The sequence below is a fragment of the Malania oleifera genome, chromosome 5 (assembly GCF_029873635.1).
Source record: "Malania oleifera isolate guangnan ecotype guangnan chromosome 5, ASM2987363v1, whole genome shotgun sequence".
Classification (NCBI taxonomy): domain Eukaryota; kingdom Viridiplantae; phylum Streptophyta; class Magnoliopsida; order Santalales; family Ximeniaceae; genus Malania; species Malania oleifera.
In genome coordinates, this window is record NC_080421.1 from 46,362,957 (window position 1) to 46,382,892 (window position 19,936).

The 19,936-nt window shown below is 36.6% G+C and overlaps 1 protein-coding gene across 3 annotated transcripts in view; it reads right to left on the bottom strand.

Annotated features, from left to right (window-relative positions):
* The window catches only part of LOC131155149 (uncharacterized), a 127,268-nt gene extending 110,792 nt beyond the window's left edge, over positions 1-16,476 (bottom strand). For 2 of the 3 annotated variants that reach the window (XR_009136753.1, XR_009136754.1), the window contains exons 1-2: positions 16,230-16,393; positions 15,340-15,954 (exon numbers count right to left, since the gene is read on the bottom strand). Coding sequence is in view for 1 of the 3 variants with exons in the window: in XM_058108087.1 (XP_057964070.1) it covers positions 15,340-15,699 (360 nt within the window). In the remaining 2 variants the exon portion in view is untranslated. Of the gene's footprint in view, positions 1-15,339; positions 15,955-16,229 lie in introns of all 3 variants that reach the window. The other variant, XM_058108087.1, reaches the window with a different exon arrangement.
* Between the last annotated feature and the right edge of the window lie 3,460 nt (positions 16,477-19,936).

Consider the following 19,936-nt stretch of genomic DNA (forward strand, 5'->3'; position numbering starts at 1 on the left):
GGTGAAAATAACCCAAACTATACACATGATAAAACACAATATAAGAACAAGATGTATTATCAATTTTGGGCTTAAAAAATAATAATACAAAGAGTGCCCTTTAAAAAAATATAAGATTACTTATTAAATTGATTAAAAAACTCCATGCATAGAGAATTTTATTCACAACAAATTTACTATATCAGGTAGCATTTCACAATAATAATCTACAATTCTACACAGTGTTCTAAATAGAATAGGGAAATACAGTCTCAATTATCAAAAGCTTAAAAAAATAAATAATAATAAATAAATAAAAACGCAAAACATTTTTCTAAACAGAAGCTTCAGAAACTTGGATTCCAAGCTCAAACATGCCTTCTTTTAACTAGGAAAAGGAGGGGGCAAGGAAACCACACAGGCACATATATATCATCCCTGTAAATTCAACTATGGCTACAAATGAATTCAACAACTCAAGTTTGGCTTGATTAAGGCTTGACTAAAGCTTGAACTAAATAAGATCAAACTAAGCTTGGGCTCAACTTTAGGCCTGATAGGCTTTAGAAGCTCAAGTTCAAGCATCTGATAGGCTCATGAAATATTTATAAAAATATTATATTTAAGATTGAAATAACTAAAAGCCCAATTCAAGCTCAAAAACCAAATTTAGTTGAGCTTCAACTTTTCAGAAGTAGAATCAAACTCAAGAACGAATAAATAATAGAGCTTAAGTCAGGCTCGATAATATGTATTTTGACCAATCCGAGCGAAGACCAAAAAGCTCCGCTCGGCTCATTTCTGGCCTAGTCTCTGTGGTACATTCAAGATAGAATTCAATCTACAATGCTGCATCTCTCTTTAGCATGTATTGCACCCCACGTGCAACACACCAACCACTTCTAGATGTGTTTGGACTCATCTAAAGGTACAAATTCGGGCTTTGCTTTTTTTAAACAAAAAATATATTTCATCACCAGAGAAGATACAAAGTGGAGAACAGAAGTGCACAGAGCAAAGACAAAAGAAGATACAGAGGCGGAAAAAAAAGAGTACAAAAAAGAAATAATAACAAACCAACCCCTGCTAGACAATCCCTCTGAAAATCGGGAAAGCATTCCCCTTGAAATTATCAGCAGAGAGAGCCCGTAATATGCAAAGAAACCAAATCTATAGCAAAGCAACAAATGTCGGTTAAAAATGTGTCAATTCCTTTCTAACTGAATACCCCAAAAACCATGGAAACTCAAATTATTACACTCAGGCTTTGTTGCGTACAGATGGAAGAAGTTTAGTAGATTGAGATCATGGCTTTAAATTGTAGCCTCAAACACAAAGTAAAGGAATCAAAAGCATCAAATCTTACATAATGAGATCTAGTTAGCAAAGTTTATTTTTTGTACAAAGACCCCAGGCTCCCAGCTTGTTAAGAGACAAGTTCAAGTCCGACAAATGGGGACTTACATGCAAAGTTGAAGGTAAGGAGCATGTCTATGCCTCCTTTTGTAAGAACTTTCTTAGCAAGAACATTAGAAAAAAGACTACTAACAAATTCTTTAAACCCTAGAAACCCATATATTAATGTTTCTAAAGATTTCTAAAGAATTTTATTCAATCTATAGACATAGGTTACCATTGGCATTGAATTGTATGTTGATTCTTTAAGCCCATTGGCAAGAGTACACCTTCCAACTTTTACTTGTACTCAAATAATGAGCTTTAGACTAGAAAAACATAACCACACAACCAGCCAGATAAATGAATATAACTATGGAACTTTTTTTTAAGTGCTTATATGCTACTAAAAGAACTTGAAGTGGAGAAAACAAACCTCATAACATTACAAAATGCAGGTGCAAAAAATTAATGTTTTGCCTTGTTATGGGATTGGCCCCCATTCAACTTACATGCGCACAACTATAAAATAATTATCATCTTATGTTTTCCACCCTTGCACGAGAACAAACTGGCAGTGGTTATGGAGACATGCAGCGAGGTCTCCTTACCAATCCAAATCCTATGATGTTCTAGGAGCCTTAACTTGATAGGCTCAAATCAAGGTTTGTTAAAGGGAATCTCAACCCCCTCTACCTTCCCTCAGTCTGCTTATGCATGCACTCACTTTTTCTTCTGTCTCACCCTGACCATGTATCGCCACCCCATTGGACCAATTGGTAGAAACCCGACATGGCATTCTCTCAATGTAGGATGACAACCCACGCATGCATGCCTTTGTTGCCCAAGATTATGAAATTGACCAGCATTCAACTTACATGAGCATAGTTGTAAACTTTCTTTTTTTTTTTTTTTTACAATAAAAGAAAAATTCACTAATAGAATAAGAATATACAGCTAGGAGAATATGGCATCTCCTTACCAACGTCTGAAAAATCCAGATAAAAGAACACAAAGGAACAACCTATGGACTAAAGAACAAAAGAGAAAAAAAACCATCACGAACTAACAATCCAAAACATAACGCCAATCAAACTGAATAACAGAAAAGCTCACCCCCTTAAAATTCCCTTGTCCCACACACCAAAAAGAATCCAAATAATGTATCTTTTCCCAAACCAGCAACTGAGCCAACTTCTTCCCTAGAAAAAAGCATGCATTACGCTCCATCCACAACCCCCAAAAAACTGCAAAAAAGCACACTTCCAAAGCACTGGCTCTTCCTTTTTCCTGCCAAATCCAGCAAAAGTCACTGCCAAAAAATTCCCCACTGTCTTAGAACTCTCCCAACATTCACCTAATACCAAATAACTTATTCCAAACACCCCAAGCATAGTCACAATGAATGAACAAATATGATGATGATTCTGAACAATAAGGCAAAGAAAACATTTGTCTGGAGATATAGCCTTCAAAGGTTAGGACCTGCAGCAAGTTATTGGTATTAATTCTATCAAGCGCAACCAACCAAATAAAAGCCTTAATTTTAAAGGGGACTTTGGCCTTCCAAACGAAACTGCAGAGAGGAAAAGAAAAGCTCGACCTATTCAAAAAATCACAAAAAGATTTGCACGAATAAACACCCAATGAATCCAAAGACCAAGACCGCTTATCCTCCTCTAAAGAAACACAACAGTTATTCAACAAGACTAGAAAAGAGGATAGCTCTCCCATCTCCCTATCATTTAATGATCATAGGAAGTGGAAATCTCAAGAAAGCAAAGGACTACCTAGATCAACAACAAAATAAGAAATGGACTCATCCTGCCCTAAGCTTAGGTGAAAAAGGTGTGGAAAAGAGGTGGATAAAACTACATTCCCCAACCAAGGATCTTTCCAAAACCGGATATTACTACCTCTACCCACCCGGAATTTAATATGGGAATGAAGAGGGGATAACTCTGAGAGATAGCTTTCCACAAACTCTCTGAAGAACATCTAAATCTCAAATTAGTATCCCACCCATTTTCGTCTAATCCATACTTACTTTTAACAACCAAACGCCACAGAGAGGAATTCTCTAGCATAAACCACCAAAGCCATTTAGCCAAAAGGGCTATATTTTTAGACACCAGATTTCCAATACCCAAACCACCCTCCTATTCAGACCTACCCACCACTCCCCAACTAACAAGATGATCTGTACTGCCCCCTACCCTCAACCACAAAAAATCTCTCATAATCTTCTCAACCTTATTTGCCATTGGAATCTTAAAATCGAAACAAAATATGAAGGGATACTAGAAAGACAGGCATGGATAAAAGTAATTCTACCACCAAGAGAAAAAAAAAAGAAGAAAGGGGCACCTTTCCACCCATCCAGTCTCTTAGAATCCCTTTCCACAACAAGATCCCAAAAGCTACTAGATCTAGGGTCACCCCCCCAAAGGAACCCCAAGATAGGCCAGCAGCCATTCCAAAACACTACACCCCACCTCCATAGATAGCTCCCAAACATTCTCAACATCCATATTGATAGAAGCGATACCGCTCTTACCCATATTAATCTTAAGCTCAAAAATCTTCTCAAAAACATGAAGAAGACCCAAAATATTATTAAATGATGGTTTATGATCCTCTAGAAAAAAGATGGTATCATTAGCAAATTGAAGGTGCAAAACCTTGACGCCCTCTCTCCCCACTTCCAAGCCTTTCAATAAACCTCTATCCATTGCCCTATCCACCATTTTACTCAAAGAATTGGCCACTAAAACAAACAAAAACGGGGAAAGAGGGTCACCTTGCCTAATTTCTCTCGTAGCCATAAGCCAAGATTTAGTCTCATCATTTACTAATACCAAGTAGCTCACATTAAGAAAGCAGCCTCTAATCCAATGCCACATCTCTCTCCGAACCCCTTCCTGACAAAGATCTTATCCAGGAACTTCTAGTTCTCTCTATCATAATCTCAAAATCCAACTTAAAGATGATACCCTTCTTCCTTCTCAAAATATCCTCCACGACCTCATTAGCACATCCACAATTTGCCTACCCCCCATAAATGCACTCTGAGCCTTTGAAACAGTCCCATCAAGCACCACACTCAGCCTACTAGCTAAAACTTTAGTGATGATTTTATAAACACTAGAAACTAAGCTAATAGATCTATAGTCCAAAATCTTCATAGATTTATTCTTCTTCGGCACAAGAAATATGAAAGTGGAATTGATACTCTTGCTTAAAATCCCATTTTCGTAAAATTCATTAAAGACCTTAAGCAAATCATAATTAACCACCTTCCAACAATCTTGGAAGAGAGCCATATTAAAACTATCCAGTCCTGGAGATTTATCCCTCTCCATTCCAAACATAGTGGCCCTCACTTCCTCTTCCTCCAAAGGTCTTTCCAACCAACCCATCTCTCCACAAATAAAGGGTCCCACTCTAATCCTTCAATCATAGGTTTGCTAACATCCTCCTTACAATACAAATTAGAATAAAACTTAATGATTTCGGCAGCAATTTGACTATGATCAATTATCATGACCCCCTTATCCACTTCGGACTCCCTGATCAAATTCTACCTCATTTTCCCTGTTGCTATCCTATGAAAACATCTAGAATTACAATCACTATCTTTAATCCATTTAAACTTCATATTCTACCTCCAACTCCTCATTTCCTTGAAAATCACCTCTTCCAACTCATTCTTCAAGATACTCTTCTCATCCCTTCCTTCCCCGACAAAGTATCATCTTCTTTCTTCCTATCTAACTCAACCAACTCCTAAGATACTAGCCTTTCTAAACCTTAATTCTCCAAACAACTCCCTATTCCCTTCTTTCAATTTCTTTTTTTAACTTTTAAGTTTTTTCATGAATCTAAAGCCTTCCCAACCCTCTCCGCATCCTCATTCCAAGAATTCCTGACTAAGGGCTAAAAGGAATCATGATCCAACCACATATTTTCTAACCTAAAAGGAGTAGGTCCCCACTCCCCAAGCAATCTTTCTCAATTCAATAAGATGGGAAAGTGGTCAGAAGTGGACCTAGATAAAATAGTTGAGAGAGATTGGGGAACTCGCCCTCACACTCCATATAAAAAAAAGGAATCCATCAAGCCTACTCACCACCGCTCTAGCCCAACCCACCAACCACATAAAATTGGCATTATCCACAGGAAGGTCTCTCAAACCACAATCCCTAATAAAAGAGTCAAAACTCAGCATAGTAGCAGTAACTCTATCACCTCCTCTTTTCTCTTGAGGTAACCTCACCGCATTAAAATCACCACCCACAATCCAATTAGGAGCACAAAAGTCATACACATAACCAAGTTCATCTCAAAAGGAGCTCTTAAGAGTTGGTCTAAAAGGACCACACACCAAGGAAACCCACCAATTACCCTAGCCTCTCACATCTATTAAACGGAAAAATAGAAAAAACCTACAAGACTATCCACTTTAACAATAGAGTGAGTATCCCACATACCAAAATACCACCCACTAACCCTTGAGAAGGTACGAAAGCCCAATCCTTATCGCGACCTTCCCAAATCCCTCTAGCACCTCCCCCCCCCCCCAAAAATCAACATTCTCAAGTTTGGTCTCCTGAATCAAAATCATATCAAGGGTCTAAGCAGGATCTCTTTTATTAAACCCCTCTTTCTATAATCTCCTAGCACTCTTAACAATCCAACTAACGATTTTCATAACTTCACTCATTTACCTCCCTTACCAACTCCCTTCCCTCCCCCATAGTTAATAGAAGAAACTAAATTCTTAAGTTCTTTCTGCACCTTTTTTTCCCACTCATAAGTTCTAGTAGTACTCACTGGCAATTTCACCTCAATCCCTATTGGACTAACTAATTTCAAACCCAGGTCCTCAAGATCTTTATTAGGATATGGAATGTGTCTCTCAGTACCCCCCAGACCAATACAAGAAGCGCTATCACTAAAGAACCCTTCATGTGGCATAAAGTGTCAAGCAATAATGGATTGAACAAGAAGGGGAAGAATACCTTTTCCAAATATGGACAAGACCAGCCAAATAAAAAGCTGCCTCTACATCATTACCGCCCCTTTTACCAAAGGAATATCAACAAAGTCCACCATATTAGAATTAGGCTCACGTGACAAGGGCAAAGACCCCTTATCTATCAATTCTTTCATCTGGTTTAAATTGTGCTTAATATTATTACTAACCCCTTGCGCAGTTTCAGAGAAATTTAATACATTCTTCACCATACAGCTGTGTGCTTTGTGTAAGCTTGTCACCCTATCCTAAAGCTTCCACTCCCTCTCCTACGAAGCTTTCCTCTATTAATTGAGCCAAGGCTTCCTCTTCATGCAAAGCTAAATCAACTCTTAATTGATCCACCAACAATTCCATGTCAGATTCACAAAAACTGCTCAAGTCATCTTCTATATCAGATACCTCCTCTACCCTCCCCCCCTCCCCCCCAAAACTCTCAAGAATCTTTGGCTCCCTTTCTGATGGCCCACTAGCTAAATCGAAAGATGTTTTTGGCTCGACATAGAGCGGTGCAATCCTCAAATTCTCTCCCATCACCTTCGAGTCTTCCAAGCATTGTGTTTTTAATACCTCTCCATTCAATTTTCCTTGAGAGCTTTTCCCGCCATTCTTTCTAACTCCCCCCCCCCCCCCCGGGCGATTCCAATTCATGTTACTCATCTAACCTCTAGAAGGGATACCCGCTTCATTAGGTCTTAAACTCTTAGGTTTGGAAGGTCTTGTTTCCTCCTCCTGAATCAGTTTTGATACCACAATAATTTTACCCTTCTCAACCCACCTACAGACACCCCTACTAGGCCCATCATTTAAATGCCCACGTTTGCAGTCCCCACTACCCTCATTAGGGGAGAAATTACTCCCGAATTGCCCAATTCTTCTTCCCTTTATCAGATGCTCTTTGACAACTTCGGAGAATGATTTGTTATCCAAGAGCCTCCGAAACTCATTCTGTTTCTCCAAGGTCTGCTCCCAAAGAACTATGTTCTTGGAGCCACAATCTGCACATATCATAATGCAGTATCCCTCGAAGTCAAAAGACAGCTTCATCAAGGCTTCTAAAAATTTGTGCCATCCCTTGCACTGATTTCCTTCTAGGACACTTAAACCTCCAAGATGCCGCTTCTTAATACAAATAAACCTACCCCGCCCATTGCTCCTCAGTTTTATACAAATCTTGTCTCCCTCTCCACAGAAAAGAGCATCCCCACTCGCCCATTCACTGCTTCTAGGGGACCCAAACACATCACCACCAGGGATCTCAAGATCCATAACAACTCCCCCTTTTTCAGTAAGATCAAAGAGAAGAACCTCCCTGCAAATTCAGACAGCCTAAAAGCTGAACCCAAGTGGTTAGCATTGGAAATTTTTCTCTCAATCTTCACAGTAGTATGTCTGACTATCTCCTTCCCTTCCCCCATACCCATATGCAATTACGCTGCCAGAAATACAGACACTGTTCCACAAGGCAAGAGAGCATAAACAACCAGCAAATTACCAAAGCAGCACATACAGAAAATAACCAAAAAACAACCAACAAGCCCTAGGCAGGAAGTCCGAGAGCCTCCCAAAGTGAAGGTAGGAAACTTGCGAAGCCCTGCTGATGATTAACAAGAAGCCTGCTGGGGTTGTGAAACCATCTATGATGCTGAAGAATTCCAAGCAAACACTGTCGAAGGCAGAACCATCTCTGATGCTGAATATCGAAGAGGATGACCCTGCTAGAAAGCTACCAAAATAAGTCGCTGAAGGGGACACCAACAGAGAATCGACACGGACGCTTCTAGTTCAAGTAGTCTCAATCAAGCGAGAATCGTTGAGATTCACTGCTCCTGTTCAATTCTAACAGCCAAGGAGGACTTGCTGCAAAGATAAGCTAGGGTTCAAAAGTGGAATATATCTGAAGAGGGTTGAGAAAAGAAGACGAAACAGGGTTGCAGAGAGCGACCCCTTCAATAGAGGAAAATGGAGGTTCAAGTCGTTGGTTTTCGAGCAATCAAATTTCTTGAGTTTCTCGACCTTAATTAAATCTAGCGATGGAGTTACAACCACCACAATGTCCTCTTCGATCGCTTCTAGGTATATTAAGTTTCTATCTGCTCCTAGCGTCAGAAGGATGATTGCAGAGGGTTGGGTGCCAGGTGGGACTAGGGTTTGAGGCGATAGAGGAGGACGAATGCAGAGGCTAGGGTTTAAGGTGACAGGTACAATTATGATGGAAGAACAACTTCAGTGAAGGAAGATTGACTTTGTTGTGTAAAGGAGAGCTAAGAGCCTAGGAGATGATTAGAGGAAGGAGAAGCCATCCTCTAGTTGTAAACTTATTGTTATCTTATATTTGTAACCTTGCACAAGAACATACTTGCAATGGGCACCCCCAGAACTAGTTGCAGAGACATGGCAAGGTCTTCTTAGAGAATCTTGGATTAGTAGGCTTGAATCACAGTTTGTAAGGGGAATCTCAACCCCTTTAGCCTTTTCCTAGGCTACTCATGCATCTGTCACATGTGACAAACACCACGTGTCCTTTATTCTCTTACCTTGACCACGTATTGCCGCCCCATTGGACCAACAATTTATTTGTCTCATTTGTTGAAAGCTGACTTGGCATTCTCTCAATGGAGGATGACAACCCACAGAAGTTTCCCCCAACATTGGAATCCCTCAAGTTCAAGGATTCCCTCCACCCATCAAGATCATTTCACCTCTCACCCGACACTCATCTCACTCTATCTTTCTAGGGATTGCTTGGTTCTCCTCTCTGCCCCCCCCCCCCCCCCTTTTCAGAACATCACCCAATGTTGGGCCATTGGCTATCCAGAACATAACACACCAACAACTTCTTCCAACAATTCAACCGCCTCCATAAACATCCCTTTGACAATATCCTCTTCCACCTATCTTCGATTATTTTCAAGCATCCACAAACAAACAAAAATGCTAGAAAAACTCATCAATCTAGTTCAATAGTAAGCATCAAGTTCTTCAACTTTTTTGTGTTCTTTCCACAAATTTCTTGCATGCATAAGCATATGGGAAACTGTGAACATGATTTTGGCAAAAGCCCTATGAATACATATCTATCTCCATATTCAGCATTGCTCTCTGACACTCTAGAGCTTTTTGATCTATGTCATCAACAACGAATTTCCTAATAATTTTTTTTTTTATTTTCCTTCAAGATGTCGGAGATAAGTTGTATGCACTATAGATGAATGGCATACATAACATTTATTATTCTTGCAGCCTTTTTAATTTTTTTCCCTTTTGTGTTTGCTGATTTGTTCTCTTCTTGGGTTGAATTTATTTCTAGCAATCTATATTCATGGGATTTTTAAATTTGTGTGATGTATTTTGATCTTCTTTTCTTTTCTTTTTTTGTCTAGCAAAATATTTATATTTTTTTAAATAACTTTTTTTTATTTATTCCACATTATGTACCATACATTATACTTGCGAGACTTTCATCAATTTCCCTCGCACTTAGATAATGTATGACTTTCCTTAATTTTGATTTTTTTTCTTATGCTTTTTTCCCGGGGAGGGGGGGTCATTTTTCCCTATCCTGGGAGTGGGAGAGAGCTTTCAGTAGTCATTAAATTTTTACCTGTTGTGGCAAAGTGCAGCAGATTCTGCCAGTACGGAGAAGGTAGTCATAGTTCCATAAATATCAAAGGTTTTCGAGCAAAATATATGATACCATTGGATTACCTGATGTTGTGTTTGGGAACAGAAAATTAAATTTGGCCTTCAATTCCACACAATTCTAAGGCCAATGCTCCAACTCCATGTTCAACAAACATAATTTGAGGTAGTCCAATCACCTCTTAGGCTTCCCAGCAAATTCTTTTAGCTGGACTAATACATAGGGAAAGAGAGAAAGAAAAGAGTGTTTTTAATTGAATTTAAAGTTATGGTTTTTGTTAGTTGCATACAAATCTGAATTTTTTCTGTTCTGTGTGTTTAATATAATATATGAATGGCACTCAAGAGGTATTATAAGTTCTAGAAAATACCGCTTACTCCTTCCCATGCTTGCAACTTACCTTAAGAAACCCCATTCTGAAGACATATACAACTTGACTGATATCATCCCTATCTACCTAATTTGTATTTTCTTACTGGTTGCTTTTTACAAGTTCCTAATTTTTAAAATTTTTAACTTTATAAATTAACTAAGAAATGAAAAATAATGAGGAAGAACAAAATTATGTCTGAAATTAAGGAGTGTGCCTCACAACTTTCAATTTTAAATGCTGAGCTAACAGGGAAAATACACAATGAGAAGGAAATTTGAGAGAGAAAAGAAACATATTAAGAAAGAGAAAAGAGAGAATTACAACCAATGAGAGAACAAGACATCCTACAACAACGACAAACAACCACGCCTTAAGCCCCACTAAGTGGAATCAGCTATATGAATCTTTTTCCACCAATTTGCAAGATCATGGGCAATGTCCTCCGATAATTTTAAGGGCTATTAAATCCTTACTACCTCATTCCAAGGTATTTAGGTCTATCGCTACCCCTTTTACTGCCACTAACTAGCTCACTCCTCATCGTTCACTGGTGCACAATTCAAACCATCTGAGCCGCCCCTCTCTTATTCAGTCTTGCTATGCTTAACTTACCATGAAATATGTTCATCTCTTAGTTTATCTTTTAACATTCACCACTCCTCCACTTTAGCATTCTCATTTTGACAACTTTTACTAGGGACAAGAGATCCTCATTGCAAAAGAAACAAAATGAAACAAGAGAAAAAACCAAAAATGGCAATAAAACAGAAAACTAACAAACCCTAATTGAAAATTCTCTTTAAACCCTTCCCCTTGTGATCAATAGAGCTCCATAATCTTTCTAGTTCCCACTGAACTTTAGTCACTTTTCATTTAGCCCAGTCAAATAGAACTTCATTCCCTCTAGGATCAGCCAAGCACATTCATATCATCCAGAATATTTTTAGCACCAAAATTCTGCACAGTAATCTCCTCCACCAGAATACACAGTAACCCATCCCTACATTGATTAGTCATAATTAAGTCTACACCCAATTCCCCCTCCTCAAAGATCGAAGCATCCTCCAAATCTTCAAGCAAAGAAAGGGGGACATAAGAAATATACCAAAGAGCATGAGAAGAGTCGGACATATAATTCAAATTTTCATGAATCTCATCCAACAATAGACCATAATCACATGCAAACTCACTATCATACTGCCCTCTTCCGAAATGTTCCCTCCATTCTTTGTTTTCTTCTGAAAATGATTTCCTCCTTTATCTCAGTCAGACATACAGCAATTCTAAGATTCCTCAACATCTTTCTACCATCATCTATTTTTAAACTTTTCCGCCCTGCATATTTGAGTTCATACAATTGCTATGACACAAACTTTTCTTACCTTTCCCTTCCTTCGTGGTTGATCAAAGTTTATACACCTTCATGTCCACTACCTTTTTCAATTCTGTTTCATCCTTGCTTTCTTCAGAGATGCCCACAGCCTCTGGCCACAACCTATCGCCAAAACTTTCCACATTAAGGGGTAGATGGTAAAACAGGGGTAAAAATGCCAATGTTATGTAAAATGTGCTTGGCTAGATATTAATATATATATATATATATATATATGCTAGTTTTGTTTTTTTTTTTAGGGGGAGTAGGGAGTAGAGGAAACTGGGATTATAGCATAAGTTTGATTGCTTGCCGAGAAAGTGTATGACCAAAAAAAAAAAACAAGAATTTCAGGGCTTTTATTTTGAAACTTTTTCTAGCCGAGGAAAATGCCCTTGATCATATGAATTGGTGGAAAAGGATTCACATAGCCGACCCCACCTAGTGGAACTTAAGGATTATTGAGAAAATGCTGGAGAAAGAGAATGATTACGGGGGTTTACTTTTCTTTTCCTGCCATCATTGAGTTCAATTTGTCTTCATTTTACGACATTTAGGCTCATTTGATGGGTCAGTATTCAAGATTTTCAAGATTTCCCTCCATTCAGACATTATTATGATCCTTTGCACAAAGTTAACCAGAAAATTGTTGTTGAACTTGAAGAACATAAGATCTGTAAGGAAATACTTTACAGCTTCCAAATATCATATTTTTTAAAAAACAATTAAGCAGTGACTAAAATTAAAAAGTAGTAGCTTCAAGGGCATGATACAAATGAACAATTCTAAAAAAATTGAGAAAGAAATATCTGTACATAAGCATCACATGCTTATTTCTTTCATTACATTTGCTTCGTCTTATTTGTTGGGATAGAAAATTTATTGTCATATGTGTCTTTACAAAGTTTCTAGATTCTCTAAGCAGATATTTTGCTTCTGTGAACATTTAACTAGCGCCTATCTTTTGATACCAGCACTCATAAACAAACAATATGGCAAGGAAACTTATGGAAAAAGTATCAACAATTGGACTGTGAGGAGTCAGGTTAGCAGTGGTAGGCAACCCCACCCAAGTCTTGTTATCCATCCAAGGTCTTGAGTTTGAGTTCGCTCACCCTATAAAGATTGGAACTTGTCACCAAAAAAGGAAGAAGAAAATGTTCCATTGCATTTGGTAAGATGTGATTAGAAGTTCAAACAAGAAATTTAAGCCAGCCCTACATGTCTTCATTTTTTCCTCTCAATATACCTACTTTAATAGAAAGTTGAACAATAGCAAATAGAGATTGACGAAGCTATATAAAAATAGTTTGGGTAGGTATTTCATATAATTTATTTATAATCATGAAATGAGGTGTTTTCCATGTTTTATCATTTCAATTTCTAATACAATGACTCAGGGACTTCCTAGTTAACAAGGAAATGTGCCAGCCAATTCTCAAAGGCTTCTCCTTTGTTAGTTGAAAGTAAAATCAATGGCTCCATAAACATTTGTCCTCTTTTTTTAATAACAACAGAGATAAATGACTAAAAGCATTTACTGGGATTAAAATTAGGTTGAATTAAATTCTTTTGCTCAGTAGTTTTTAATGCAACCTTTATTTAATTGCGATTTTTAATTGCACCTCTTCAGTCCATTTTCGTATCTAGAATTCAAATTCAATTTTGAAGTCATTTGCATAGCAAGAAACCATCACCATCAGAAATATCTCTTTGACTAGCTGATTCCAAGGCTTCAGCACAACTAAAGATAGCCTTACAGGAAATTAACTATGTGTTTTACCATTCTCATAGTAGGTGTGGAATACTAAATGCATGCCAGATATCATGTTTTGAGCATAACCAATAGATTGCTTTCTAATGATTTCAGTTCCTTACACGTACCTGTGTACATGTGGATTAGTGGGACTGAATGCATTAACATTTCATTAAAAGGAATTATTACATATGTATGACTGTAAGAGACTGGCCAGGTTTTACAAGATTGCACACCAGAGTTAAAAGGAGCACGGACACATGACCTTGGAATTTGTAGTGGTGACAACAACAACAAAAAATGAAAGCCAGCTTTTAATGGACGTTGAACATAAAGCAACAATAATTGGAGAGAGAGAGAGAGAGAGAGAGAGAGAATTTTTTTCCTTATAAACGATTTACAGTGATCATAACCTCAGCACTTGTTGAAAGTTTGTCTCTTTACTCCTTTATATTTAGAAAAAAGAAAAGAAAAGGAAAAAAGCAGTAAGTTCCTTCTTTTTTTCCTCAGGTCACTTAGATTTCCTTTCATTCATTTCAAATTTGTAATTTTCTACTGCATTTTTTTCCCAGTGCCCCAGGAGGTTTGATGGTTATACACTTGTACTGTTGCTAGAAGTTGGCTGCTGATTTAGCAACAATTGACCTGAACCTAGATAGCTTATGGTCTAAATAAAAACTTATATAAAGTTAATAATAATGAGTTTCTAGAACCTCATCTTGAATAGCAAGGAACTGAGTCCTCAAAAAGGACAATTTGATATGTTGAACTTTCTTTTTAAGAGTCAGTAGGCAAATTAAAACAAAAAAAAAAAAAGTCAGCTCAATTAGGGAAATACTTGCATTTCCAATTTCTGCATCAGGTTTGACATTTCTACGATACATGTACATGCGTATAGATACACATGTATAGGAGGCGTGTTGTTCTAGCTTCTCCTTTCACAATTTATAGCATTATAAGGTTCACATAAATGCTCAAATTTTACAAGTGACAGAAGTTTAATTAACATTATTGTGATTAATGCTTCTGCCATATTTTTTCGTGAATATCAACCAAATAAGCTGAAACTGCTCAAATCTCTTAGGCCACCTTTAGTGCTTTTGCTCATCTGGTATATTGCCTGTCAAGACATATAGTTGTACAGCATCAAGCTTCATGTTTTTTGCTTATAACCAGCATGATTTTACTTGTGCCACTGATCTTATAGGAGCTCACATTGCGTCTTTTATGTCACGCTCATCTTTTAGAACTATTTATTTTGCACCTTACGAGTACTTTACTGAACTGTTTATAGTTATATTAGTTGCAATACTTTTCAAACTCATCATCTATGATCTTGTTCAAGCTTTCATTCATTAATCAAATATTACTCCACTTATGATGTTAATTGGCAGGTCAGTCTTGATGTAATGCTGCAAGAGACTCCCACGAAGCTAACACAATGCAAAATGATAAAATCAGTCATTTGAATTCATCAAATTTCATGAAAATGAGGCTTAAAATCTCTAGAACAACATGCTTGTGGTCCAGGAATCATCACGACCTTAGTGTAAGTTCCCTGGTTACTGCAACTTGATTGTACTTTACAGGAAGCATTTATACAACAGATACACACATATTGACAATTTTTGCAAAAGCAATCTTTTATTATTCTACCATAAATTTTTAAAACTATGACTTCTTCAATCAAAAACCAATAAATACACATCTATTGACAATTCTTGCAAAAGCCCGCATGCATTAATAGAATGATTTTAAAAAATAAATAGCAAAAAGAGCAACATGCCTGGATTATGGAGTGATTCTGACTCCATTGACGCTTTTGGTTTGCCAAGACCTCGGGATTGAAACTCGACCGGAAACTTTGTTCCTGCGAATTGCTACCCCATTTCCAAGCCTTCTGCACCTGAGCCTTCCATTTCTGAAAATTGTTATCACGCTTGTGCCCCGCTATTAAAACTTCACTTCGACTACGTCTATGCTCTAGTCCTTGTGGCGGGGTGCTCGAACTACCCAAGTGAACATTCTGTATTGCCTCACCAGCCACTCTAAATGCCTCCCCAGAGAGATGCTGCAACACCCAGTAAGGTGAGGATGGCCGATCATCTTGATCTTCTTTTGTATCCATTTCATTATATTTGCTCATTTTTTGGGACCCATCTTAACAAATACTCGAACCTCCCACTAAATCTTGTCGCATCATGAGGCAAATGCTCCATAACAGCCACTCTAAACTGGTTTATCCTGACCAATTACATGAATAACAGGACCAATAAAAGCTTCACGAAACCCAGCAACGAACAGCAAGAATTGCCTCCATCTACTCATGAAGCATATCACTGCTTCGTAAATTCAACAAATTGGTCATCATTTCTTCTTTATTATACATATAACCAATTCCCTGTTCACAGAAAAATAAATATTATTCAGAAACCACTTAAAACACCCACCCCGCGTACCCATCTACACATACACACATACATAAATACACAACAAATTGTCAAACCATAGTTCAAATTCGTAAAAGTCCCATCGTTTTCCAAATATGAAAGAATTCAGAAATTCGTGAACAAATTAGAATGAACTGTGCGTCAATCTATCCAGTAGAGGTTAAACAACTATATGTCAAGGAAAAAATAGAATAATAGCATCAAAACGTGCAAAAAATTACCCTACCTGGTCTGGGTCTTTAGGGTTTCTTCTTTGTCCACTCTGAAATTAGTTTGAGAGAGAGATGCTAAACGTAGAAGGGTCATGCAAAAGAGAAGGAGACGTTGACACACAGGCGCCTCACGAAATGCAAGGAAAGGGAAAAGAAATTACATTACAAAGTTTTATCTCATTTGGGAAAATATCAACGGTCTTCTAAGTAAGATGTTCGCGCACGAAACAAGTCCCTGGGAGGGGCCGGACACTACAATTTGTCTTTGTACTCTTTTTTTTCTTTTTCCCTTATAATTTTTAAAACAATGATCCCATTTTAATAGTGAGTTAAAGGGCATAAATAGATCTAGGCAAATATGTTTTTTTTTTTAAAGTATAAAAGGGGAAAGTAGCCAAAAGGCTTTGCGGTGAAAAAAGTTAGGGGGAATTATACAACTCTAAATAGAAGATTTTATATTAATATAATCATCAATAATTATTTTAAAATATTCCCTTAGCTACCTACAATTATTCCAAAAATATTCTTATAATTATATTAAATTTATCTCTATAACTATCAATTTTTATTCCAAAATACTCCTTTAACTATTCACAGTTATCTCAAAATATCCTTATAATTATATCAAATATATTCATATACGAAGTATGCATGCATAAATACATGTTTATATATAAAATAGATGTGTATGTACGATGAATGGTGCAACTAAGATTGAAATTTTATTTTTATTTTTTTTTCATATTTCAGTGGAAATGAGAATTTTTTTGATTTATAGGTAATAATTTTAATTAAAAGATGGACTAAAAAGGAAATTTGGTTCTACGAATGTCAAACGCTAAAATTACTCATTCGTATTTTGATTCTTGAAGTTGATCTCTTATCATAAAAAGAGCAGTGAACGTTTTTCTCTTTTTCGTATTGCATGTGTAATGATGTATGTACGCACATTCACGTAACCTGTTATTATTATAATTAAAATCTTTGGGGGTCAATATTAGCTTTTTAATTTTTTCATGTGTCCCAGTTACTACTGTAATAAATATTTTTAGAGGTTGGTATTAGCTTTTAATTTTTCAACATACCTTTTTAGAACATTAAATGTCTTTTTAATTGCACTTGCATGTTTAAATTTTGAGTTCATTTAAAAATGCAAAGTAATTGACATCATTGCACATTTTTAAATTTCAAATTCATTTAAAATGTAAAGTAATTAACAACACTGCATGCTCAAAAAGTGACACAAAGTGGTGTGCTGTTTAACAAGGATTGTGTACATGATATTCATATTTAATCAAAAATTGGCTTTTGATAAGAATCTGAAAGGAAATAAGAATACTGGAAATCAAAATACCTTCAAAGTTTCAAACACATCATATGTTTATCGTGCTTTCAATAGTAACAATAGAAACATTACCTTTTTTAAAATCTTATTTAATTAAGACAACAAGTTTACATTAATGCAAAATGAAGCACCATGTTTAGAATTTTAAATTCATCAAAACATGTATGTTTATGTATGTACACAGTGATGTATGTCTATATATATATATATATATATATATATATATATACACACATATATATATACATATATATATTTAAATTATATACATGAATATAAATGTCATCATGTATAATATATTTGTATATTTTAGTATATGTGTAATATAAATATGTATGTATATTATGTATATATCTAATATTATGTATGTGTGTGCATATATAATATGTATATATTGTATATATGCTATTATAAGTGTGTGTGTGTATATATATATATATATGTATGTATAATATGTATATATTATGTGTATATTGTTACGAGTGTAAATACATATGTATGTGTTTATCTACCTCAAAATATCTTTACTTAAAAGGAGGAATGGTTTCTCATCTACCATTAAACCTCCTTTAAAACCATCGTACAAACCTTAATGCATACACATTAATGAGAATGAACGGTTACAAAATTATACTTAAAACCTCCGCATATATAAATACCCATAAAACCTTTATAACCCCCACAAGCACAATAGAGACCATCAATGTCGAATTGACAAAGGGTCAACATCCACCACTAAAAAGGGGGTTTGGAAAGAGGTAAGCATATCACTCATACTTTATATACATATATATGTATGTATAATACGTATATATTATGTGTATATTGTTACGAGGGTAAATACATATGTATGTGTTTATCTACCTCAAAATATCTTCACTTAAAAGGAGGAATGGTTTCTCATCCACCATTAAACCTCCTTATAAAACTGACGTACAAACCTTAATGCATACACATTAATGAGAATGAACGGTTACAAAACTATACTTAAAACCTCCGCACATATAAATAACCATAAAACCTTTATAACCCCCACAAGCACAATAATGACCATCAATGTCGAATTGACAAAGGGTCAACATCCACCACTAAAAAGGGGGCTTGGAAAGAGGTAAGCATCTCACTCATACTCATTTCTTTCCACTATTACAATTCAGAGCCTCTCATTAGTCCCTTAGTTAGGCATCGGAGTGATCCTCTGGAGTATATCTCGGGTTATTCAAGCCATTATTTTTTATTCTTTTCAGGTAGTTGTGATCAGGGAATGATTCACCAAAGTCATTCGATTTTTCAGGCAGCAACAATTGGTGTCATCTGTGGGAATTCTTTTGAGAGGTTTTTCTAATCCTTTGTTATGACTACATCACACAACTCGAAGTCAAAACCTGCAATGGGTGGCAAACCACCCCAATCCATACATTCTACACCAGTTGACAATTCTAGTGTGACGAGAAGTGAATTCCTTACATTTCAAAAAAGGATGGAGGACATGTTCACTATGATCCTGCAACGGAAAAAAGATCATAAGGAACCCGCTCCTCATCCTAACCGAGTAGAACCTAAGTCAAATGGGAATGTTGCAGTCCTACTAGAAGTCACTAATAAGGCTTCTAATCTAGTAAAGAAGTTGGAGGACGTGAATAGCATGGGCATCTATGAACAATGGTCACACGAACTAGAAGAAAAGTTCAAAAAAATTTGATCAATTAAAGAAAATGATTAAGGAAGCTTGCAACAATCCCTCCTCCAGGGAGTATTCAGTCAAATCCTCGGATCCACCTTTCACTAAAGAGGTCAAGGATGTTCCCTTTACCTTGCAAGTTTAAAATGCCAAATATAGAAGGATACGATGGCTTGTATGATCTTATTGATCACTTGGACACCTTTAAAGTGTTGATGTAATTGTAAGGTGCACCAAATGCAATCATGTGTTGAGCATTTCCAGCCACTCTAAGAGGAAATGTCAAGGCATGGTATTAGACCTTGAAACCTGGTTCCATTAGATCTTTTTTTCAAAATAAAGCAGCAGTTCACCAGACACTTTGTCAGTAGACGAAAGATAGCAAAAACTTCAGCTCATCTAATAAGCCTTGTTCAAGGAAAGAGGGAAACGTTAAAAAAAAATGCAAAGTTTCATCAATGCAACGCTGGAAATTCGGAACTTAGATCACTGAGAGGCAGTAGCAGCCCTAACAACAGCTCTCTGGCCAAGCGATTTCCTATATTCACTAGGAAAGAAGCCCCCTATCAATATAGGAGAGATGATGGCATGTGCCCAAAAATACATCAACCTAGAGGAGCTGATGACCACAAGAAGGAGCTGAACTGACTTGAAAAGGAAGGGCCCAAAAGATATGGAAGAAATAGCTAGAGCAG